This window comes from Hyalella azteca, unplaced genomic scaffold (assembly GCF_000764305.2).
Source record: "Hyalella azteca isolate HAZT.00-mixed unplaced genomic scaffold, Hazt_2.0.2 contig9659, whole genome shotgun sequence".
NCBI classification, from domain to species: Eukaryota; Metazoa; Arthropoda; class Malacostraca; order Amphipoda; family Hyalellidae; genus Hyalella; species Hyalella azteca.
In genome coordinates this window covers 15,640-39,168 of record NW_025939724.1, presented here as the reverse complement: position 1 = coordinate 39,168, position 23,529 = coordinate 15,640, and the positions used below count along the sequence as shown (strand labels likewise).

General features: G+C 36.4%; 2 protein-coding genes across 2 annotated transcripts; one reads left to right on the top strand and one right to left on the bottom strand.

Annotated features, from left to right (window-relative positions):
• The first annotated feature begins 6,839 nt into the window (after positions 1-6,839).
• LOC125178418 lies at positions 6,840-15,285 on the top strand. Its single transcript, XM_047882100.1, has 11 exons — positions 6,840-6,921; positions 7,181-7,365; positions 7,708-7,824; positions 8,221-8,336; positions 9,438-9,624; positions 9,757-9,888; positions 10,336-10,593; positions 11,245-11,490; positions 11,860-12,088; positions 13,588-13,745; positions 15,166-15,285. The coding sequence occupies exons 2-11, from the start codon at positions 7,243-7,245 to the stop codon at positions 15,283-15,285; spliced, it is 1,686 nt and encodes a 561-aa protein (XP_047738056.1). The 5' UTR covers positions 6,840-6,921; positions 7,181-7,242.
• Positions 15,286-17,066: 1,781 nt separating this feature from the next.
• Positions 17,067-19,349, bottom strand: LOC108670235. Its single transcript, XM_018157696.2, has 2 exons — positions 19,088-19,349; positions 17,067-18,184 (listed from the first exon to the last, which is right to left on the bottom strand). Exons 1-2 carry the CDS (start codon positions 19,154-19,156, stop codon positions 17,687-17,689), a joined length of 567 nt encoding a protein of 188 aa, XP_018013185.1. The 5' UTR covers positions 19,157-19,349; the 3' UTR covers positions 17,067-17,686.
• Between the last annotated feature and the right edge of the window lie 4,180 nt (positions 19,350-23,529).

Genomic DNA, 23,529 nt, shown 5'->3' with positions numbered 1-23,529 from the left:
TTTTGTCTTGGCCTGTGAATTGCTTCCATGAAGCTGGATTGCCATGTGCGAGCTTAGCCGCACCTCGCCGGGATAATATATTGAACGAATAATGAACATCAATGGCGTCATTGATTTTTGAATCAGGAAAGTTAGGCATACAGCAGTTTATCTGGTACACCTAGTTTGTTGGGGGAATATGATTGTTTCATTGGGTGTTCATTCGTCTTTGTATAATTTGAGTTACTCGATTAAATTATTTCTAATATTCAATCTAAATAATTATAAATATTCGTCTCTAATCTGTAACGAAGAAACCGTTAGACTACCGAATGTTGGATGCCTCTAGTTAACTGATACTGAATAAATTATAAAAACATTGAGTTGATTTAATGGCTATGTGACAATTTTGAACAGATTTTTCCCTTTTGAGGCAGTATTGCTTTATTTACGTTTATATTCTTCTGAAGTATTTAGTAGGGTGAAGTTATCATGTGTATCACTGTCTCTTTGAGTGCATTGACTCTTATTAATTGTGTCTTGAACGAAAGAAATATGGTAGCTGTGAATTTATAAACTGTTTGCAACCTTACCATTAAAGCGATCAAATTTCCGTAGGAAATAAGTCTAGAGATAAAATAGAAAATATTTACCTTTGCTGTCAAATATGATCTCATATTTATACATGTGATTCGAAATCCAGGTTAACTGTCAAGTTACTTTCTGCTACATTGTAATTCAATGTTCCATAAATTTATCGATGTAACCACGACAATTTATTGTGCACATGGCTGGCTATACACAGCATGGATAATACACTCATGTGTCGGGGGTTAAGTGGTGGTAACCCATATGATATTGTTGCAAGTATTTAATTTGTTGTAATCCGATCAGGAATTAATGTTTTTTTCCGACCGTATCTGCCAGTGCCAAACATTGAAGGGAGTAATTCACAAGAGCTGTACTGGTCAGCAAAGTACTTTACACAGTTAAGGTGGAAGTGGAAATAAATGAAATATTTGAGTATGGAAAGGTAAAAAGAATTATTTTCGTATCGATGTTATCACCGTTTAAGACCACTGGCCGCCTCATGGGTCCTGAGACCGATAAGAGTACAGTTGATTGAACCTGATACTTGAAGTGCAGCGTGAGATAAACGACTAATTCTTACTCTTTGGCCTTTGTGTTTAGTTTTACAGTTTCGTCTCATTATGATTCTCTCTTCAATATGGTGTTGGTGGAGTAGAGAAGTTTTTTCATTGTGAGGAATGTTAGATTAAATAGTGTCTAGATTACATTAGATAAAATATGTATTTATGTACTGCACTGCCTCTGTCGTTTATCACTCGTCATGATGTTTCAACCGTCTAGCTCCAGCTTAGTTTCACTCTCTTTTTTCCCCGTCACTTTCAACTCTCTTGTCCCCTCTCAGTTTTAACCCTCGTGGCCCCTCTGAGTTACAACTTTGTATTTGCTCTTCATTTCGCCTTTCAGTTATGGAATAATGTTGTAAAAAGACGAAAAAACGGAATGATTAGCAGCTATTTGACTTGACTAGCACTTAAGAGCTTCCTTATGAATAATAAGACGTATTCGACTTCTATGGATAAGTAAGGCAAATCTGCTTGAATTGCATCTGCTGGCGTAATTTAAGTTATCGCTAAGATCTCACTGCTCATATTATTTTATACGGCACCTAATAACCCTACTGATTAATTTTAAAACTATCATAGCTATAGCTTTTGCCACGCGATAATCCAGGTATAGTTTGTATTTCAACCTTTAGCCACGTAGATATAGAAATTCTGTGCCAAACCGAATGATTGATCTGGTCAAACCTTCCTCATGTGAAAGTCATTATCAAAAATGTTGAGTAGCAACGATTTGTGTGCATTTTGTAAAATATAATTGGACTATTCTTCCAAACCGCTCATGTTACCTGCTAATTACCAATTAATTATTTAAAAAAAAACTTATGAAATTTTGACATATTATCATTATCATCACGTTTTCTGTTTTTGGAATCGCGACGGCCATTTTTAAACAATTGTTCCTAAACAATTGACATTTCTTTCTAAGTGGTAGAGTGCTGAAACTTTATTCAAGATTAAACACGTGTGCTTCAAACGCATAGGGAAATTTTTGTTCACGTTGTGTCATTTGACAATCGAAACTAATGAAATGATTTAACGTAGTGCCTTTTTACTTATGCAGTTTAAACTTGAATCACCCATTCATGCTCAATTGTATTCTCATTACTTCAAGAATATTCCTGTAGATATAACTTCGAACTTAGTATTGTATTCATAAGACATACTCGCTTCACTAAGGGGAAAGAGTTAGATTAATCGCTCGTCTGCTGTCTCTCAGGTGAAATAAGTAGAACATTAATGTAACTGACATGTGATGATCTCGGGTCTGGAAGTTCCGCCGCGTGTGAATGTTTAATTAGGAACCTAATGTGATTTTGATGTAGATGCCTCGTTTTTCATGTTCTTAGTAAAACCCTTAAACTTTTGATAGCAGTTGTAAGAAATGAATGACTTCCTACTAATCAAGGTAAGCACAAGTCACGATGGAAAGAGACCGGAATGATATTATCTCATCGATCTCCATTTTTACTCTACCGTCAAACATATAGATTAACGAATGATGAAGTTCACGGTAGCTTTAATAATTTTGTGCTTCGCAAAAAATTGTGCCTATTCGTGCTTCAACTCAGTTCGCAAGCTTAATTCCTGGCTTGTTCTTCTCTTCGTGTAAGGATGCCTCGAGAATTTTTCATCTGATTTGAATTACGTGCAATATTTTCCCACATTTATATAGAAATTTACGTTATGTACTTGGACGAGCATAAAAATTATAGTGAGGAAAGCTAATTCTTAACTGTATGACATTAGAAACCTCAACGTTCATATTCCTTCCATTTATAGCAAGTTTCAAAATGTTTTACAGGATGTACGAGAAGTGAATCTCAATATGTTAACACGTTGGCCGCGATTGCTGATTTGGCCCGAATGCCGTACGGGCGATAGGTTCAAACTTGTATATCTTCAGTTACCCGGCAGATAGCAAGGAGAAAAGTTGTGTGCAGCTCTGCAAGGGTATGTTCTGTCATTGTATCACGTAAAATTCGTGGCCGCATTTGGTGCACATCGCTCAGGGTTGAAATTCGTCATTATTCCTGGCGATGTGTACCAAATGAAGCCATGCCTGTTGTGGCTCATATTGGCTCACGCCGCCTATCGTAATCACTTTTAATACTGCGGGCGATGTGTACCAAGCGAAGACTTGCATCTATGGCTCATATTACGGAAAAACGCCTAAAGTTATCACTTATATCACTGTGAGTGATGCGCGCAAGAAATCTACATTAGTTTTGAGTCATAATTGCACACATTATGACTACCGGTATCTCTTAGCTTTTTTGTGAACGATGTATATTATGCATGGAAATTACTATGGAAAGAGATTGGTGTCCAGGTTTTCATAATCCTGAATAAAATTGAGGGTATTTACATTGTTAGTTCAGTTATATTTACCTTATAGAGATCATTCATCGTATATATTGTCTTGAGCTTCTGTTACAAGCAGCATCTCAGAGAGAGTAAAATCAGGATGTATATCTCAAATTATCGAGTGGGACAGAGGACAGCCAACTTTCATTGAACCAGCTAGAACTAAAGCCAGGATGCGCTGCTATGAATGCTACAACATACTCTCAGCAAATGAGGGAAGTGCCGTAGCAAAGGTGAAACTCGGAGGATAAAAAAATACATTGGTGACTGAAGGAAAGTCATACATGTGCGATAATTGTTTTTCAATCAGGTATGAAATATAATGATGTTGGCAACACCCAATTTTGTAGTTTCAGATCACTAAGAAAATATTTTATTTTCTTTTCATACAAAGATAGATATATATATTGCTTTCATCAATGGCCACAAATTTCGTAATTTTTGTATTACTTGCATTTGATAATAAAACTATTTCTCAAAGCAGTAGTTGACTTCAAAGCATTCCCTGACATGCCTATTTAATTGCATCATTGAAATTTTAAATTTGAAAGAGTAATAAGATTTTATAAAAATATGTATTTTTCATATGAATGTACCACATGTGTACACATCGCGATTCTGAGAAGTACAGCGTGTACATATATGGCGCACATCGCGGCCAACGTGTTAAACTGGTTGTCTGAAATGATTGTGTTTGCTGTATTTGTTGGAACGAATACCAAAGTAACCTGCTCGGTAATCTTGTGGTGCAAAGTGAATGATTTTCAGTGTGAATGGACGCGTTGAACTCTGGAAAAATTGTGCAGCTCTGAACCAACTTGCTCAGTAAAGGAGGCTTTCACTCTACTTACTCGCGTTGACATCTTTCCCTCAGCATTAATAAAATGTGATTAGTTCATTGGCATTTTACCGCATTAATCTGAGAGGATTTGGTTGGTATCGTTCATGATTGATTTTAGCGGATTGCGATTCGTATCAGTATAATATGAAAATATTTTATTATTACTTAAGGAAATTCTTGGTCTTGAAGCCGTCATGATTTCGTTCAACCCATCTACATATCTTCTGTGTTCTATCCCGGTATGCTAAAAATATCGATCTTTGTATGTAGGTTAAAATTAATGACATGGCTCGTATGTAGGCTAAAGTCATATGGCTCATGCTAGGCTAAAATGACATGGTTCATGCTTAGGCTAAAGTGATAATGGCTCATGCATTGGCTAAAATGACAAGGCCAATGCTATAGGCTAAAATGACAAGGCCAATGCTATAGGCTAAAATGACATAGCTCATGCGTTGGCTAAAACGGCAGGGCTCTAGCATAGGCTAAATGACCGCTCAACGCACACTTCACGTTAAGGAACCCCCGAAGCCGTTTATTTTTATAGTTAATCTAAGACATTTTTAGACATTAAATGTATGACTTTATCCTTGTTTTATTCTTCCTTGCTAATTCAATCATTGTCTGATAAAAAAAAAACAATTACTGATTTTTGTGCTCGCAAAGATGAATAACATAGAAACGAATATGTGACACACGTCTATGGAAATAACTTAAGCTAAAAATTATTAACCTATCTTAATAAACGAAATTGCTTGGAATTATACTGGTATCAGGACTCAGTTCTGTTATTTGTACGATTGTCCGGTTGATTGATTATGGTCATGCCAGGTGGTCGATATCCGTGTGATCACAAAGAAGTGAAGGCCAAGGAGCTATTGACCACCGATTAATTTTTATGTATTCATGATGACTTATTCGTGCTCGTTGCAGGCGAGTCAACAAGAAGTGTCAGTCGGACGATCTTCGTATTCATTATTCATGAACCGAGTTGACTGAGAAATGTAATGGCAGCGCCGACCGGGAACATTCAATTCGCTTTCTTTCGTCTCAATGTTGAACTTTTCTAATCTGAATCGTAATCAAATTTGCTTATATTACTTTTATGAAGCAGCTTCGTCGTCGCATATTTCATGATAATTTCGAAGAATAGGGCGTGTCGGGATTAACTTCCTACAAACACGAGGGTTTCGTGTGGACCAATGACAGTCAAAGTACATACGAATAGAATCTCTCAAATAGCAAATTTTTACTTAATTTAGGAACTATTTTCGTTATCAGATGACGAGGGGTTAGGTTATGTTAGAATGACATTTGACAAATGTTTAAACCCTCCCCAATTGAATTCGATAACACATTTGATCTAAAGTATAGTTGCCCCTAATGTTTTGCAGTAAAACTATCCGATGAACGTGGTTCTGATGACGCCTGGCAGGCTGATATTGGTGCAGCCAACATTCAAATGATACAATTTACGCGCTATTTTTAATAAATTTCTAATGCTGTAATATGGAGCTAAGCACTGAATCGCTGGAGTCAACATGAGTGACATCGAAAAATTACGATCCCATTGTCCAGTCAATAAATTGATACAAAGTGTCAAGCTGAGGACGGATGCAGCTGTATTTGATATTCATCAAATTCCAAACTCATTTTCTGCGTACTAGCGCTGGCACGATTGTCTTGGTAAACTGATGTAAAGTTTTCTATGATCTTTGTGATCGTCATATCGGTCTTTATGTTTACTGTAGGATTTTTATAGCTATTGGTGTTCATTTGCGCTGATGCTACACGATGCGCCACTTGCGGTTTAGGCTTCGGAACATAAACGTGTTTAACTCTCTTCAACACTGGACCAAATATAGGCATTTATTTTACTTACGGCAAAGTCTCAATTAAATGTCGTCTTATTCGGGGGTCACGAATTTTTTCTAATTATGACGAAATAGTGCTGAAATTAATTTTCGCAATGTTGAAATTTGATTTTCATTTCATTTTTTCGGGGACGATTGCGCTCCTACACCACATTTTGACTTACGGCGTCACAGCAACAGTGAGCCAACCCGAGATCATCACGAACAACGGTGAATATCATACTAATGTTACGCTGCATCTTACACTATTTTAAATTTAATCTCACACACTGAGACTAGTTCAAAAATTTAGTCTCAAACACTGACACTAATTCAGGAATTTAGTCTCACGCACTGAGACTAATTCAAAAAATTTAGTTTCACACAGTGATGACTAAATTTTGGAGGAGCAAACAGGATCGAAAACAGGATTTTGAAAAAAAAACGAAAGAGACCAGCAGAAGTCCACGTGTAACACGGTGAGTTTATGTTCATGTATTTTTTACCTACCTGGTGTTTCGTTTTCAAGATTGGCTGGTGTTTGCCACGACGAATTCAACGCAGCGTTTGGAGCATTCGAAGAGTTTCCAGGCATCAGTTGACGTCCCGCGGAATATTTCTGCCTTGACCGTTTGCTTCTTCGCCAGTTTCTACTACGCCGAAGAAAACATAAACGGAGCGACCGTCCTAAATATTTCGTTCCGGGAACAGGCGTTGGCTCTTAAACTGTGTAAGTGGGTGGTATAGAAATTAAAAAAAAGTAGAATTAGATTGACCGTTGAAGTGCCCTTATTGAGGTGACTTGAGAGACGATAACTGAATTTACGTAGTTGAAATCGGAGACCCTTCGACGAAATTAAATTTTCATCACCTCTTTATTCAGATAGCCATTAATAGGACATGAAAAAAAATTCGATAAATGAACGAAGCTAAATTTCAAAATTACCTTGCTGGAAGATGTAAGAATTAATTTCAATAATGAATTTCAGCTCCAAGTGGAAAAGTGTGGCTAGTCTCATCGACAAGTGTGGCCCAGTCTATTCATGGAACGATGCTGCCGAGAGTTTGGTATCACCTTTGTTTGGAAATTTCACAAAATCCTCGAATGATTCTCAATGCAGATTTTCATGAACTCGAAGAAGTGGATAGCAAAGAAGTGAAGCAAGTAAATAAGGTGGGCCTGACATATGAGTGATTTGTTGATAAACAGGGCAAATTTTATTCTCATTTCTCGAATTTTACAGTATGCGGATGAAAAGTTTAGTATTTTTCTTTCTTCCATGAATTTTTAACTCAAAGATCCAATAGTTAAGAACTGCAAATATATATGAGTTTGTTTCTTCCTGATCTTTATGTTTTGCAATTGATCAATAATACGATCCCCGATAAGAAATAAACAATTCCTTGGCACAAATAATTTCATATTTTTGAGTGTCATGACTGGAACACAAAATTTATCGTGAATCAAATTAAAAAATATATATTTTTATCCCTCCGTTCGGCCTGAGCTGTGCAGAAAGCAGCAGCCAGTTTAGCAGATGGCGCTGTGCTTCGGGTTGGCGATACAGACGCCGTAGTTGCTCTTCACTTTACCTTACCAACGCTGTACCTCAAGGCGCTTGCGCCGGACGAGGTATAGATTCTGCATGAGTTGTATAACGCAGAACTATAACATTTAGTTATCTAAATTATTCCATTCGGTTATCTTAACTATATTAATATATCGTACATAGTAATAGAGATGACTAGGGAACAATACGCCTTGGAAAATTTATGCCTGTCTTCATTTTATTCGTAAAAAACAATTTTACAACCCTTATTAAGAAGTCACATACCTTAACGTTTTTTCACCGTGGAATTTAAATGGTTGGAACTTAACTTTTCTTCTCCAGCACTCGTAGAACGCGTCCAATCAATGAAACTAAAGAATTGAAAGCAATTCCCTAATTTAGCATTCAAGCGGTGCTATTGCTGTGAAAGTAAGTTAGTACATGATAATGTGCGTAAATATTGTGACCATATAATGCAGGTGCGCGACATGGTGTGGTGCACGGCCGGCACTGCAGATGCCGTGAAGCTCGACTTTTGGGTCGTGAGTGACGGAAGCTTCTTGCATGAAGCCCTGCGTGTCCCTGCAGCTCCAGGGTAATGCTAAACACAAAGTCCAGACCTCGCAATTTAGGGATTATGTAGGTTATGTGGAATTGATTCCATCATCAGGCTAGGGTGATTATTAATTAATTCAACGATAACCTTGAAAACTGTTGTCTGTTATTAAATAAAAAATTCCTAGGTGCTGTATAATGCTTGATGCTCAATTTGCAGCAGATCAGGGTTTTAACGGTCAAGGCTTATTTCCCTATGATAACTCAAGAGCAGGGTTGCCAGATGGCCAAAAAACGGCCATGTTAACGGAAAAAAAACCATAACGGGCCTTTAACTCAATATACACCAGCATATTTGCAGGTTCCGGTGTATAAATAACATTTTACTTTTTTCGTAATTTTCTTAAATTTAATAAGAAGGTACCACCATCATAAATTTTTGCCGACCAAAGCAATTAAATAAAACTAAAAAAAGATCACTATGAACTAAAAAGATCATCATAAACTAAAAAAGATCATCATAAAGCTAAAAAAAGACCATCTAGCAACCCTGATTTAAAGAGCAATTAAGTCTGAGTGTTATCTGAGCATCCACGGGAGCAGGTTGTGTGGTGCCTAAGAGCTCCTCGATTGCTTGTTGTTTGCTCTGTTGCCTTGCACGTGCGTTGCTCCCATTCTCTCGTCTCGTTTTTGCTGACGCGGCGATTTTATTATTGACACGTCTTTCCACTGAGTGTGCTCGTTATTCTTTTGCGGCGTGCCACTTGCTTGACTTAATAAGCCTTGTTACAGGAGCACCCCCTAGAAATTGTTCAGCCGACAGCTGCGGTCGTTTAAACTTTGAAAGATGACGTTTACAGTACACGAATATCATGTATAGTTCATTTACCAATACGTATGAATTTAGTCTGTGTTATGTGCTTAAAATTTACTGTTATCTAAACGGTAATTTTAATAATTTAACATCAAAATAATCTAAATAGTTAGATTTTAAATTAAAACTCTGCACAATTTTCGAGATTATTGAACATTTTTAGCGTCGCTTACGTGCCAATCGTGGCTTGGCAGCATTGAAGCGGTAGTAGGACTCCGACTTTACCAAATTATCAATACATTTTTATGTACCTAAACGCGTTGACAGATCAGCTCATGATAAGCCTGCAGCTCCATATTTCTTGTGCCCTCCAAAACCCGAGACGAAGTTCTTGGTACGAGGGAGAGTTACCCGCTACACCCAAGCTCTTCAACTCTGCTCCGCCATCGGCAGCGAACTCCCATCACCAGCTGCAGTCCAACTCTTCGATCTCGCATCTTCAAATATTTTCACGGTGAAGTCATCGATGATTTGTTCACAGAATTGGCATGAATTCGATCGAAAGCGTTATTGTTTCTATAATTACATTCCAGTAATTATAGTAAAATAAAATGTTCTTATTTTGAATTATGGTTGATTTCAACAGACTGAGGTCCCCGCATTGGAGTTTTGGGGGCAGAATCATTCATGCATTAAGCAGAGCTTCAACGTAACAATGGGAACCCTGGCAGTAACTACAGAGTGCATCAAGAAGTCTGTGCCCTTCCTCGTGTGCTCGGTGAGTTGTAATTTCGGTAGATTTATAAATGTTATAGTATCACGAACGTACAGCAACTTGAAGTAAGCTTTCATCTCAGCCTTTGTTTAATATGACATGTGACAATCTATTCACTTGCTGCTTTAAAACGGTGAGAGCATTAAAACAACAAAAACTTCATCGAACAAACCGGTAAAATTATAATTTAAGCCCGGATATCTAAGCATGGAATATTTAATTTATACTACGTAATATATTCATGCAACTATTTTTGCGCGATATTTTTCGATCTTTTCATTTATAAAAATTTCTACTATCTTCGCATAATCTCATGTCTCAAGAACAAGTTTATTTTATCGCTAAAAAAAATTACTGATGAAATTTATTTCAATACATGTAACATTATTTCTAATACTTGTCGATGCTTGTGTCTATGTTGAAAATTAAAATGAAGTGAGTTTTTTTCAGTTCTCATCGAACACTTCCCTGGTCCTGAAAACCCCGACGGAGTCAAAGACTGTGTTCATGGACTGGTCTCCAGAAGGAGTTACTCAATGCACGTCCACGAGCGATTGTTCCTTCATGAATGGCAGGGAGCTTTGGAATTCCCGAAATGAAAAGTACTTGAGACAAGAAACATCCGACGAGCTCCTCTTGCCCGGAAGATTCTTTAGTCAGAACATAAACGACAGTTCATCCTCGTTACTGTTGACTACATGCCAAAAGGTACAGTGCTCTAGGCTTCGTGTTGCCAAAGTATGTTGAGTTGTTTCGTGCATTGAATTCTATGAGTCAGTTTTTTGTATTCACCCCACAATGTCAATGAATTAAAGAGTGCTTGTCTTTTGTAAATAAATTAATTTTAATTTGATGACGGGATGCGTTATTATGTCTCAACAAATATTACTGGCTTTAAATTTTAAAGGCTAAATGCCATTTCCAAAAAGTAATTGCCTGTCAATAAATCTATGCATATTGATTAATCACTCCTCATGTAAAATTTTCGCTTGTTTCCACGAGTTTTTTCTACACCAGATTCTATTAATTACATTTGCTTATTCACTTGCTGTTTGCCTGACTAGTTGACGAGAGATAACGGTATCGGGCTCCTGTGTACGTCCAGAAATGTTCAAATTGATGACAGTAAATTACCATCGAAGATTCCTTAGATTCCTGGTCCCAATACCAAAGTCTCAATAAAGTATTATCGATCGGAATAAATCGCAAGATAAATCGTTTGAGTTCCAAAAATTCTTTACTTTCAGGAAAAGCTTAATCTCAGAGAGTTTACTTTACTTTCAGGAACCTGGTACATGACAATTCTAAATTAAGTATAAAGATTTTATTTCAGTCAGTCTATTTGCTCTAAACTTTCAGGAAGAATTTACATGCGATGATGGACAATGTGTCAAGTTATTGCAAGCTTGTGACGACCGCAGCGACTGCGCGGATGGCAGCGATGAGTCGTTGGTCCGCTGCGCCATATCGAGGACCTTCAGGGGCGGACACCCCAACAACTCTTCTCGACCGCCCCGGCGCCAGACAGAACTGTCGCTTCATGTTAAACGCTTCAACATCGTCAGCATTGATGAGGCTGCAATGGTCGTCACCGTTTCCATGAGCGTGAGAATTAAATTTAATGGTTGCATTCTTTGCAGCCTAATTTTGTTAGTCTGTAGCTATTAGTTTTGGTTGTTTCGAGGAGCATATCACTATTGTTGGAGAGAGGATATTAATATTGTAAACATTAAATGCTTTTTGTAAGGGAATACTGAAATCATATTGAAGTCGGAAATTTATGTCTCTGAGATGGGGAATTACTCTGCTGGGAATCGTGTTGGGAAAGTTGAATTTGATTGATTTTGGCCGCACTAGCTATTGCCTCTCACGAAATTTACATCCGTCTGCGGCGACTGAAATGATTGTAAAAGTTTTTCCTAACAATAATGTCCAGATTTAATCGAAATATGGTGACGTGTTGCAATTACACAGATTTTCACTCGGTGGAGAGACGACCGATTCGTATTTCGAATGCTACGACCAGACTACAGCGATAACGAACTAACAGAAGAGGACGGTGTTTACTGGCAGCCCGTTTATGAACTCGTCGGAGCCAAGTTAGCTCATGCGAAAGCCTACAGCGAAGGAACTATCAGCCACAAGAATCTCTTTGCAGTAAATGACGGGCAACCCAACACGTCACTCGTTGCCAGCTATGAGAGTAAGTTAAAAAAATATAACTCAGTATTCACTGCAGTGAGTGACAGAGAGCGCATTTTCTCGTCCGTCCGTCCGTGAAGTCACGACCAGACAGACAGACGGACGGACATGACGAACACAATAGCGCCTTTTTTTCCATAAATGAGAAAATACGCTAAAAACTTCCCTGCCCGTCAATTAAATGATACAGAAGAAATGGTATCGTAGATACTCGAAGCAGGCAGTGATAGATCTTAATATCTACAAGTTTAATTTTGACTGCTTGTTTTTTAAAATTCATTCATTCAAATTTTAAACGTGTGATAGCTTACTCACCTTTTTCACATCTAGACAAAAAACTCACCCTTCAGTACTAAGAAAAATGTGAATTTTTTTAGTACTGAAGAATGAGTCTTTTGTACTAGTACGTATACTGAAATTTTGCAGGCGATGATATGCTGTGCCGCCAGTTGTGAGAAACACATTTCAACATAATAACATGCGCTTCAAAATTATTTTTTAAAGACAACACTTCTAAAGAATTCAGTCTCCCCAATGTTACACATGTACAATGAATTTCTAATTTTGTTTTCAAATATTAAAAGAAATAATTTTTAAATGTTATTTTTTTCATTTTTACATTTTATTTTTAAAATTTAAAATTTTTTAAATTTTACATTTTATTTTTAAAATTTAAATTTTTTTGAAATTTTAAAATTAAATATTCTGTCAATTGATTCATGCATTGTCTCCAACTTCGCGCAAGTGTGCAAATATTTCAGATCGATCGGAGAGGTAGAAGTGTGTTAAATATCGATTATAAGATTTGTAGCAGTCAGACAAACAAAAAATAAATAATATAAACTTAAAAATTACTTTTTAAAGACAACACTTCCAAAGAATCCAGTGTCTCCAATCTTACAGATGTACAATGAATTTCTCATTTAATTTTCAAATATTAAAAAAATTAATTTTCAAATTTTTTTCATATATAATTTTTTTAATATATAAAATTTTTTTCAAAAATTATTTATTCTATTAATTGATTCATGTATTGCCTCTGACTTCACACAAGTGTGCAAAATTTCAGATCAACTAGACAGGTAAAAGTGTGTCAAATATCAGTTATAAGATTTGTAGCTGACAAATTTATTTTTTCAATTTTTTTAATATTGAAAAAAGTTTTAATTTTCAAAATCATTTGTTTTGACATTTGATTCATGCATTGTCTCCAACTTTATACAAGTGTGCAAAATTTCAGATCGATAGGATAAGTAGAAGTGTGTTAAATTTCGATTACAAGATTTGTAGCAGACAGACAGACATACAAACAAACAAGAAATGAAGTTAAAGAGAAGTGTTGTAAAAAGTTAAAAATTTTTTACTAGGTAATCATATGTGTAGGGCTTTTAGCTAACGCATTTTTTAGGAGAATACATTTGCAGGATTAAATTATCAAACCGATAAATTATTCTTATCGTCCAAATCTGTAATGATTTAATATTATTTGTTGGCCAACAGCTTTACTTTATTCCGGAGAAATGCTCCTCCAAGAGGAATTTGAAGCTGACTTCGTGTGTCAGTTCGACACTCTGTTCCTGCCTTTTGGATTGGACATTTGCGAGTTTAAGCTCATGATACGCAATGCAGGGACGGAAACTCCAGTCTTCAGTGGCAGCGTGAGTGAACGATGGTGGTATAGCGTGGGTAACTTCTAATGGGAACGGAAAACCAATTACATGATCATATGTTAACAAGCATCTCATATTCATCTGTTGACATCTCCTATATAATTAGCACACTAATTTTTTGGAATTTCGACTAATATATTGACCATTGTATATATAATCATCTTTTAATAATTTTCTGCTGATATCTAAATTTTTATGGTAAGACCTCTAACCTAACGGAATCCTTGGAGTCCCCACCCGCTGGTCCAGGATCCTTCCGAATAATGAAGATGAAGGCCTCGTATCTCCCCAGTTCTGGAGGCCAGCATCTCCGTACATACAAATTAACGGTAATGGCCGCACTCGAGCACGCTTAATTATAGGGAAAAGAGAGCGTGATCCACTTTACTTTAGATCTGTTTAGATAAGAAATTACGCTTTAAATTAGTGGGGATTTGCATAAGAAATTCATTTTTTCTGCACTACATTCGTAGATAGTTGATGTGAACGATTTTGCTAATAATAATAATAATTTTTGGACACTTGAACAACTTTGCGCGAACGGATCCTGCTTTACTCTTTTTATATATGTACAATCATATCGTTAAACTCTTCGTAAAAATTATTGAATGGCTGCTAGCTCATTCAATGCACTTGCCAACTACGAAAACATGGAGAATGCGATGCTTCCACTAACATGATAACTTACATTTACCACAAGCGCTAATCAATTAACGAATTTATTTTCATTCGCAATTGTCGGTTCCAATGACGGAAATGTTATGATATTATATCGGTAATTGCCACAGATAAAATCAATGCAAGTCTAACTTCATTATTTGCAGGGAATGTCCGAAAAGCTTGAATGGTCGAGCAATTATCTAATCAGTAAATTCTCTACACATAAATTGCGGCTGTTTTCTTGTTCGGGTTTCAATTTTATTTTAGTTCTGGATCTAACCATCAGTCTTATATGCAATAATTATTCTACTCGTTATAATTTCATGTTGATACTCGGCTAGTCTCCGAAAATGTATCACTACAGGACTACGAAATTTTGAGAATTGTCATTTATTTCGTAGTATATAGTCGTCTTTTTCCCACGCTTTCCACAGTTTACCGACAAATTTGCAAAGCTATGATGGTACATGAGTTATAGTACATGCTATTTATCGATGTTAACCCTAATCGTTCATGAATGATGCGCTTCAGTTGGCTTCTAAATTATCTGAATGAAAGTCAAGGTTACACTTTCTTACTAGATCCGATTTCTTAAAGTACTTCCTCAAGTTTGAATGCTCTTACTGTCCGCATATTTTATTCCAAAGGTTTGGAATTTCATGACGAGAAAATTTTGTTTTAAATAACGATGAGTTTGAAGCATAAAAAACTAACAAAGCCCTCTTACCATTATTTATTTTCGTCTCAGGTGCTGCTGGAAACAGAGTACCTGGGCGTGCTGCTGACCACCGGGTTGCCTGGCATTGCCATCTCCATGATCGGAGGCTGTACCCTCTTCTTCAATCCTTACAATTTCTCGTACGTGTAACATAATAATATTAATAATAATAATAGCGGTTTCAGCGTTTATTAGACCGTAGGCCTGTCGCCGATTCTTAACATCACAGAACATTCACAACATTTTGCGGTCTCGAACTCCAACTCACTGCTACAATTCTGCTGTGCTAAACCGCCCGGCCTCCTTGCCGATTCTGACCAGAAACTGGCGCACAGAGCTGGGATCGAACTCGCGCCTCTCTGCGGCAATCCTGGTACTCTGAACTGTAACCACTGGGCCACATGATCATTTCCGACAAAATTTGTCAATCTATCGACTTGTTACTAATAACTAAAACTTGTTGGAGTGGTCTCTCAGTTTGTCATTTTTTAATTTGTTCTTGAATTTTTATATTTTTAAAATTACTTAAATATATTTTGTGCTTTCGAAAATATTTGTGCTGTCGACTGTCCCACGTAAGACAATATATGCCACGAATGTCTATACCTTGAATTTTCCCGTGTAATTGTAGCATTTTTCATTGTAGCATCGAGCATTCGGAATGTCTGAGGATGTTATATTTACCACAGTTTTCTGTATTGCAGAGACCGCATCATGGTCACGCTTTCGTGCCTCATCGTTTTTGCTTCACTTTACTCGGAAAAATCTACGAGTTCTATATTGTCAAGCTCTCTGAAAATTCTTGATATATTCATTATTTTTTCGATCGCTTCGCTATTCTTCGCCTACGTACATCATTGCCTCCTTCAGTACATACTCGATAGTGGCATGTGCCACGAAAAACGTAACATCGAGAGTTTTCGTCGAACGTTCCCTTCATTTCTTCGAAGAAAATCTAAACATTCAGTAGCTCGCGCAAACATCGTAAACGTCGCCGAAAATTTTGAATTTACTTTTACAAAAAACCGGTCATCAAATGAGTTCAAAAAAACATTTTCTGTGGAAACATCCGCTCTAGGAACGATCAATGTTTCGCCGAAAGAGTCCCAGGGTGGTTCTAATGAATTAGACCAAGTCAAGAGCGTTCCCGTAGGTGGACATCGCAGCGTTGATCTACCTCCATTATACAAGCGAGTGGATTGTCTGTACAAGTCATGCGCAGTCATCATTGGAACCTTAGTGCCCGTCATTCTTACTGTAGTTATTTGTGTGCACAAGGAAGCAATTTATTCTCAGTACGAACTTGCGCCTTGAATAACGCGCCAATGACTTTTACGTACGAAACTTCAACATGAGCTCGAAGCTTAAATCCAGCCAGTAAAGAAGCATTGTATGGATTGGAAAAATTTATGCGAGTCCCAAACAAAAATCTCTAAATAAATAATTCCAGCAATGAGATTAAAAGGTGTATGGATTCTAATTCGAAATATGTTGCACAGAAATCTTGTGGAGCATAAAATTTTCGTGCAATTTTAACAATAAATATTATTAAAGTCGTGGTTCCTCGCTATAGGAAAAAGTTCACCTATATCTTAATTCTCCCGTAAAACACTCACTTTCTCTATAGCGTTCTGATTTAGTGGTATGCATAAGATCTTTAGACAAAGCACAAATGTTAGAACGAAGAATTATTAATGCAAGAAAGCTATCAGCATTATTTTTCGGATTAACGAATACCTGCCGAACTTTTAGACGTTGCTAGTCGATGATCCCAGAATACGTTAGGACTGGCGCTGTAAGACACGCAAAGGAATTAATGTAGACTTTGTAACGGTGTAATTATCCTTTCTTTTGTGTAAACATTTAGCTAGTTTAGTCAGTTGTAGCGGCTGGCGCACTCTTCCATTGGTTTGCTAATGATTGAAAGTCAGTAGCAGAGAATAAAATATCCCATTTATTGGCAAAAACTCTGGATCAATTTTCTAAAACGCATTGTCTAAAATTTTTAACTTTAATCTCACTCACCCTTGCAAGGCACATTATGATTTCACACGCTTTCGGATAGAAAATTATTTTCTGAGCTCAGTAATATCTCTTATATAAATAGAAGAATCATCGCAGTATCATCATTACGTAATAAATGTGAATTGATACAAGGTAAAAAGGCATTATGTTTTTATACGTTCAACACGCTGCAGCTACGTCAATATAAATTTTGAAATATGCTGAGACTTTTAATTAAAAATTATTTCAGAAAATAAGACAAAAATTGCACTGGTAGACGCTTTTCACTCACAAAAAATAATGCGAGGTTCGATACAAAGGCTCAGTCTTTGGCTAAATGTTAAAAGATGAGTAAAATCACGTTCTTTCGTGCAATGGTAAAAGAACGTCAAACTAGAACTTCGATCAGTGAAAAGAAATCATTTTCTATTAAAATCATTAGGCCTGAAGATATTTTTTCCTCTTGACTCACAAGCTAAAATTGTGTATGCGTCCCCTTCATCACAACCTGTCACAACACAAGCTATATAGCTATACTAAACTGTACTTAAAGCATTACATGGGGCTGAGAGCTTCGTTTCCTGGTGAAGTTCTGAAGCATTTCCAGCTTGAGAAGCACACGTTTGTAGGCCTCGCCGAGTTCCTTCACTATTTCTACGTAGTCAATGCACTGTTCTTGGAGCCTCAATCTCAGTGCCTGCATAATAGGGCAAAACTGGATGAATCTCTCAATATCCTCGATTTTCTTCATCCCATCGAGCGCGATCGCCAATTCGCTATCTGTTAGTCGTGTCAAATCTTCTTCGGTGAAATTCAAGCCTTCACATAGAATTCGGTGATATTTAGTGAACTGAAAGTACATTTCTTTCGTCACCAAGTGAACTTCATCCATGGGCATCATTTTAAAATATTCTTCAACTTTCTCGAACACTTCTTGGCGTAATTCCGTGATTCGATCGATGGTTGAGGCGTTTGGACTGAACATGAACATGTTCTGTTTAACTAGCGCACGGTTGAAGAGAGGAGTGGGGGACACACTATAATCCTGTAAAATAAACAATTAACTAACATGTTCAAGAAGTCTCAATAAAAGACGAAAATCAATGTTCAATAATAGTGGGTATACTGCTTATGGTCACATGTAAGTTGCGCTCTGATTGGTGAAAATGAAACGTGGTTGAAAATTTCACCTCATCACCTAGACTCCATGGTATGCCGTGTAAAACTTTGTTTCAAGCAAATTAGACTGAACGACAGAACTTTCCGAAGTTTTCAGGCATGATAGCCACATTGCATCGAGTTAAAACAGACGTGTTGTAGTACTTGTCTACAATAAATACATTCAATCCCCTAGTGTACACACGGTCTCCAATTTCCCGAACATCTGAGTTCTAAGATCCGGTCGGCTTAAATGCTATATATTGATTATCGTGAATGAATCATGAATCAAAATATAGTTAAATTTTGTTCTACGATTAAGGCTATCCGCTTTCAAAAACTAGACTACTAACAAAGTGCTCAAAATGCGACACACTAATTATAGTTTTGTTCGTGCCCCTTAAGCATGGGAAAAAATCAAGGATTTCCACACTTTGCTACCTAATATGTACTTATATTAATCAAGAAAATATGTTATTACGCCGTCGTAGATAAATTGTGAGGAAAATCTGGATTCATGTATGCAAACAGACCAAGTTGATATAAACTTTTCGGTTTCGAAAGAAATTTTAGCACAACCATTCTGTAGTAAACGCTTTAACGTCGCTATCAACTATCAGTCCAGCTAGTGGAAAGCTCGCATTAAAACAAGAATAAATTCAAGCAGTGGCACGTGAGAAAGACTTCTGTACCTACATTTATTTTGTCAGTTATTTTGATAAGTGGCTTTATTAGGATGAAAAATAGAGGACAAAGTACATAAAGTAATACCAGTTGCATTTTCAGCCACCTGAAAAAATCGAACACGACGTTCCGTTGCCGAGGTGGACGGCTGGCCGTTGGAAGTTGCAGGTTCCATTCGTGAGGTTTGTTTCGCAGAATTGTGCCCCGTCTTTTATTAAATATAACTTTCACGTTGGCAGACAACTGGTCTTAAAAAAAATTTCCAGATAAGATGACTAAAATTTAACACAGCAGACAGTTTTAATAAAATTACTGATTAGATCACTCAGGTAAAAGTTTTCATAATCGAGACGTAAATGCGGTCTCGCGGTCCAAATAACGAAAATGTTTCTTCTTCGTCATACATAGATATCACGGAATTTTTTTTATGAAATACTACACGCCGCGAATTATAATTCACTGAAATTTTTGTCCCCATGAATAAACACTGATGCTTCTAAAACATTTATTTATTCATGTGCCATTCCAGAGAAATCGTAAACCTTATTCGAACTTATAGCATTCGAGGAAGTTTCACGAATGCGCTGAAATTGACTTTTATGAAGTTAGAAGATTAGAATTCAATCAAGATTAGAATTTAATAAATTCTCAGGTCTTCTGTGTATAGATAGTGTGTAGATAATTGTGTATTAAGTATGACAGAGAAATCGTAAGTAACTTAGTTGATTATTTTTACAGTTAGCATTTGAGACACTAGAAGCAAAGGAATCTTTCAAATTTCCAAAGCTAAGAACAAAGGAAGTGTATGAACGACCACGTAGTTTACATCGCATAAAAGCCTAGGTCATTGGGTAGCTCTCAAGCTCAATCTCTTTCATCGATTAGTGCATGCAACTTTAATCATAAACGCGGTACCAAAAACTATGGGATAAAAACGCCCCCACTGGCGCTTTAGTTTAAGGCTGATCATTGGGAAATTATTATTTATGATGGCCGATTTATGAGGTATTCACAACTATGAAATTTTCAATTACGTGTTTAAATTACTAGGATTCTCTAATGGATGGATCAAAGTAGAACATAATACTCAAATCAGTTTGCAACTTTTTAACGTTTGTATTTTTTCAATGAAAATAATTGGTTTCTATATTTTTAGAGGGCAGGAAAATTGATTGTTGTGTGCCATCTGGAGACAAAATGTACCATAAAGGGAAGAGAAGATTAGTAAATATGACATGAAGTTAATATCAAATTTCGGTAATTATACTGATGATAATCAGTGCATTCTTCACATTTTAATTTTCAAGAATTCATATAAGTGATATTTAAGTCTATTAAGAATAATACGGTATTCAAGTAACTCGGCAACCTGTATTCTAGATCATATGCTCCTGCAATGCATTATTTATAAATTTATGATCATAAACCAGTGCCGTAATGCCAGTGACCAAAAAAGCTGTTCCACATAGACAGCTGTTCATGTAAAATTTATGAAAGTACTGGTTATGCGATGAAATACTACAGTAAATTATTTACTGTATGTTTATTTTTTCATGAGACCACAGCCGTCTGGAATACATTATAACAAATCCTATTAAACATATTGAAAATAACATTTTATAATTTTATTTACCTTATTACTATTATACTACAGACTAAATATAATAGTACAATATAGAGGAAAAATAAGTACCCACGACAACTACTGGTGTGTCAGTATGAATAAGATGCATTGCAGCCGTATCAGTCGCTTTTATTTTTATACAGTAATATCATTTCTACGGAATTAATCTAATGTAGTTTCATTATCACCATTTTCTTTCATTCATTTTTTAATATTTAATTAATAATTAAAATGAAGGTATTAGTATCTACATTGTCGATAACGTACAGCCATTGTCACAACCCAAACAGTTTACCGGGGCGTATTTGTAATGCTATTTCAGTTCTCTCTTGTAATTTTTAGCCACGAACTAAATTTTATTTCGTACATACTCGTACGTGTGAAATAATGTCAAACGAACCTTCAAACTATAACGAATTATCAAGGAGAATGGCCGGAGAAGTATTTCTCAATCCCCATGGCTTGAGGGAAATCTATAAATGGCAGAAGTGGTAGCCCGGTCGACAACTTTTGGGCCAAAAAGTATTTCAATAAGAGACATATCTTTTGCCGTCTTACATAAAAAATAATAGCATTAATAGAATAAAACAGAAAAAAGAGAGGTGTTGCGGTCATCGACTATAAATTCCACCGGCTCTTTGAGAATTGAAACCTCATAAACCAAATTGCATTCCATCGCGCATTGGAATTCGCATGTCATGTTAAAAAGGTGCTGACAGTTTTTAGAGCATTTTCTCATTTATGAAAAAAATGCGCTATTGTGTTCGTCACGTCCGCCTGTCTGTCTGTCCGTAACTTCACGTTTTCGTCGACAATAAAATGCGCTCCCTGTCACTCACTGCAGTGAGTACTGAGTTATATTTTTTTTCTTTTTGGTCATATGCCTTCCAGTTTATTCGCAAAAGAGCTAGATTAATATTAAAAATAACGTGTTTTACTGATAGCTCCACTATACTTGAATTAGATTGGTGACAAACGATCGATGAATTCGTACTGTTTGTCTGTACGTATTTAAGGGGAAGTTCTCTGTAAAAATTCATTTGCGACTTATTTAACATCAGCTGGCTACCTCTTTCAAAAGGCAAGTATTTCCATCGGTAAAATTCACGTTAACAAATAACAAGGTTGTAAAGAAAGAAATAGACCCATCCTGACTTGTTAAGAGGATCTCCCGAACTGCAGGTTACATTCAGCGGCAGGGAGAAAATTGCAACGTTGTATTGATGAATAACTAATTGTATTTGACCCAAGTGACTGCCTGTAATTGCTGGAATGACGCAATGATATGAATTAACATCTCATTTGTTTAACAACTGCATCAATCCGTCCACTTGCTATAAAAATGTGTAACATTGATAATTATGCTCTAAATATATGCGGAACAATGCGAGACTGGTTGTAATTGGTTTTGAAAAGATAATAGTCGTATGTAATATTGAGAATAATTTTAATTTGAAAGAGAATTACAGTACTTAATTTTTTCCGGTTTTTGAGAACCGTACCTTGTTTAATATCTTAGATATCGACCTGAAGCAGAATTGACTCAAAATCGCTAAGTATTGCAAAGTCTTAAATTTCATTTGACTGCAAATGATTTTTTATGCCTGACTGGTATTTTTTATCGTCGACTCCAATAGACAGTAATAAATTTGAAAAAAATTCATATAACAGGAAGCCGACATGAACGGCAGTATGCTGATCTTCACGACCGAGTCCAGATTCAAGCAGATTCGTTAACATAAGCGAAATGTTATATATAATGTTGAATAAAAATATGCTTTAAATTTAACGATATTGGAATAGAAAATTTGCATCCATGTTTTAATTTTCATCTTCACCAATAACTAGGAATCGCTATCAGACTCAATCATAGGCTGACTACGATCGTAGTTGGCCCAGCTAACGTAGGTGTTAGTCGACAACGCGTAGTGTACATGCAGCGTCGTGTACAACAAACGCTACGCCGGCATCAGCAACGACATCCACCTGTCCGACGTGCGGCAGCATCGTTACAGTCAAGTGGGAAACTTGGATCTCCCTTTTTACTTCCAGGATCATCATTAAAACAATCTTCAGTCCATCAATAGCTTCTGTACGACTGAATTCAACTCGTGTACCCTGTCGTTTGGAAATAGGGGATAAATTATAATCCTTTGAATTATTCCACATTGAAGACAGTGTATTTTCAGAATTATTCAGAATTTGATGTAACGTCTACTTCATTTTATGCCATAATTTTTTGTTTACCTCAATGAATGATAATTCATGAAAAACTTGTTTCGTTTTTGGTTTAATGAAAGTCCTTTGTGCTTCCGTCAACAAAGTTAAATCCTAATTTGTGCAGAAAGAATGAAACATTTGGTGTGAAAGTACGTACACAATTGAAGTTATTACCATCATATAAACACTAAAACCGTATAATTCTACAAATTCAAAGATGTCGTTAGATTTCTCTCCTCACATGCAATAGGAGCTACAGGCGGTACACTAGCTACGAAAACGCATTGAACACATAAATTTGGAGCTTACAAAGAAATTTTGAGAGACGAAATATCTTCCTTATAAATAGATCCTTAAAATTTCTAAATGCAAACAAATGATATCTTACCAACGAATAATTGTAGCTATCTTCCGTCGTATAGACAGCTCAGTGTCCCTCTACTGTCACCAAGAAAGGGTTTGATGAGCTACGTCTCATCCACAAGGGATTTCCGCTCAAGCCTAAATTTGACCACGTGTAAGAGCTCTTTCCCGTGCATATATCGAATTCATGGGCCACCTACTAACGTCGGAATCGTGTAGAAAACGAAGGAATTCAAATTGATTTGATTTTGAAACTGTACTTGCAAATTCAACTTTCAGCGATCATGTGAATTTTTCAATTTAGTCATTGCAATCATTTTGTCAGATTAAGACTCGTTTTT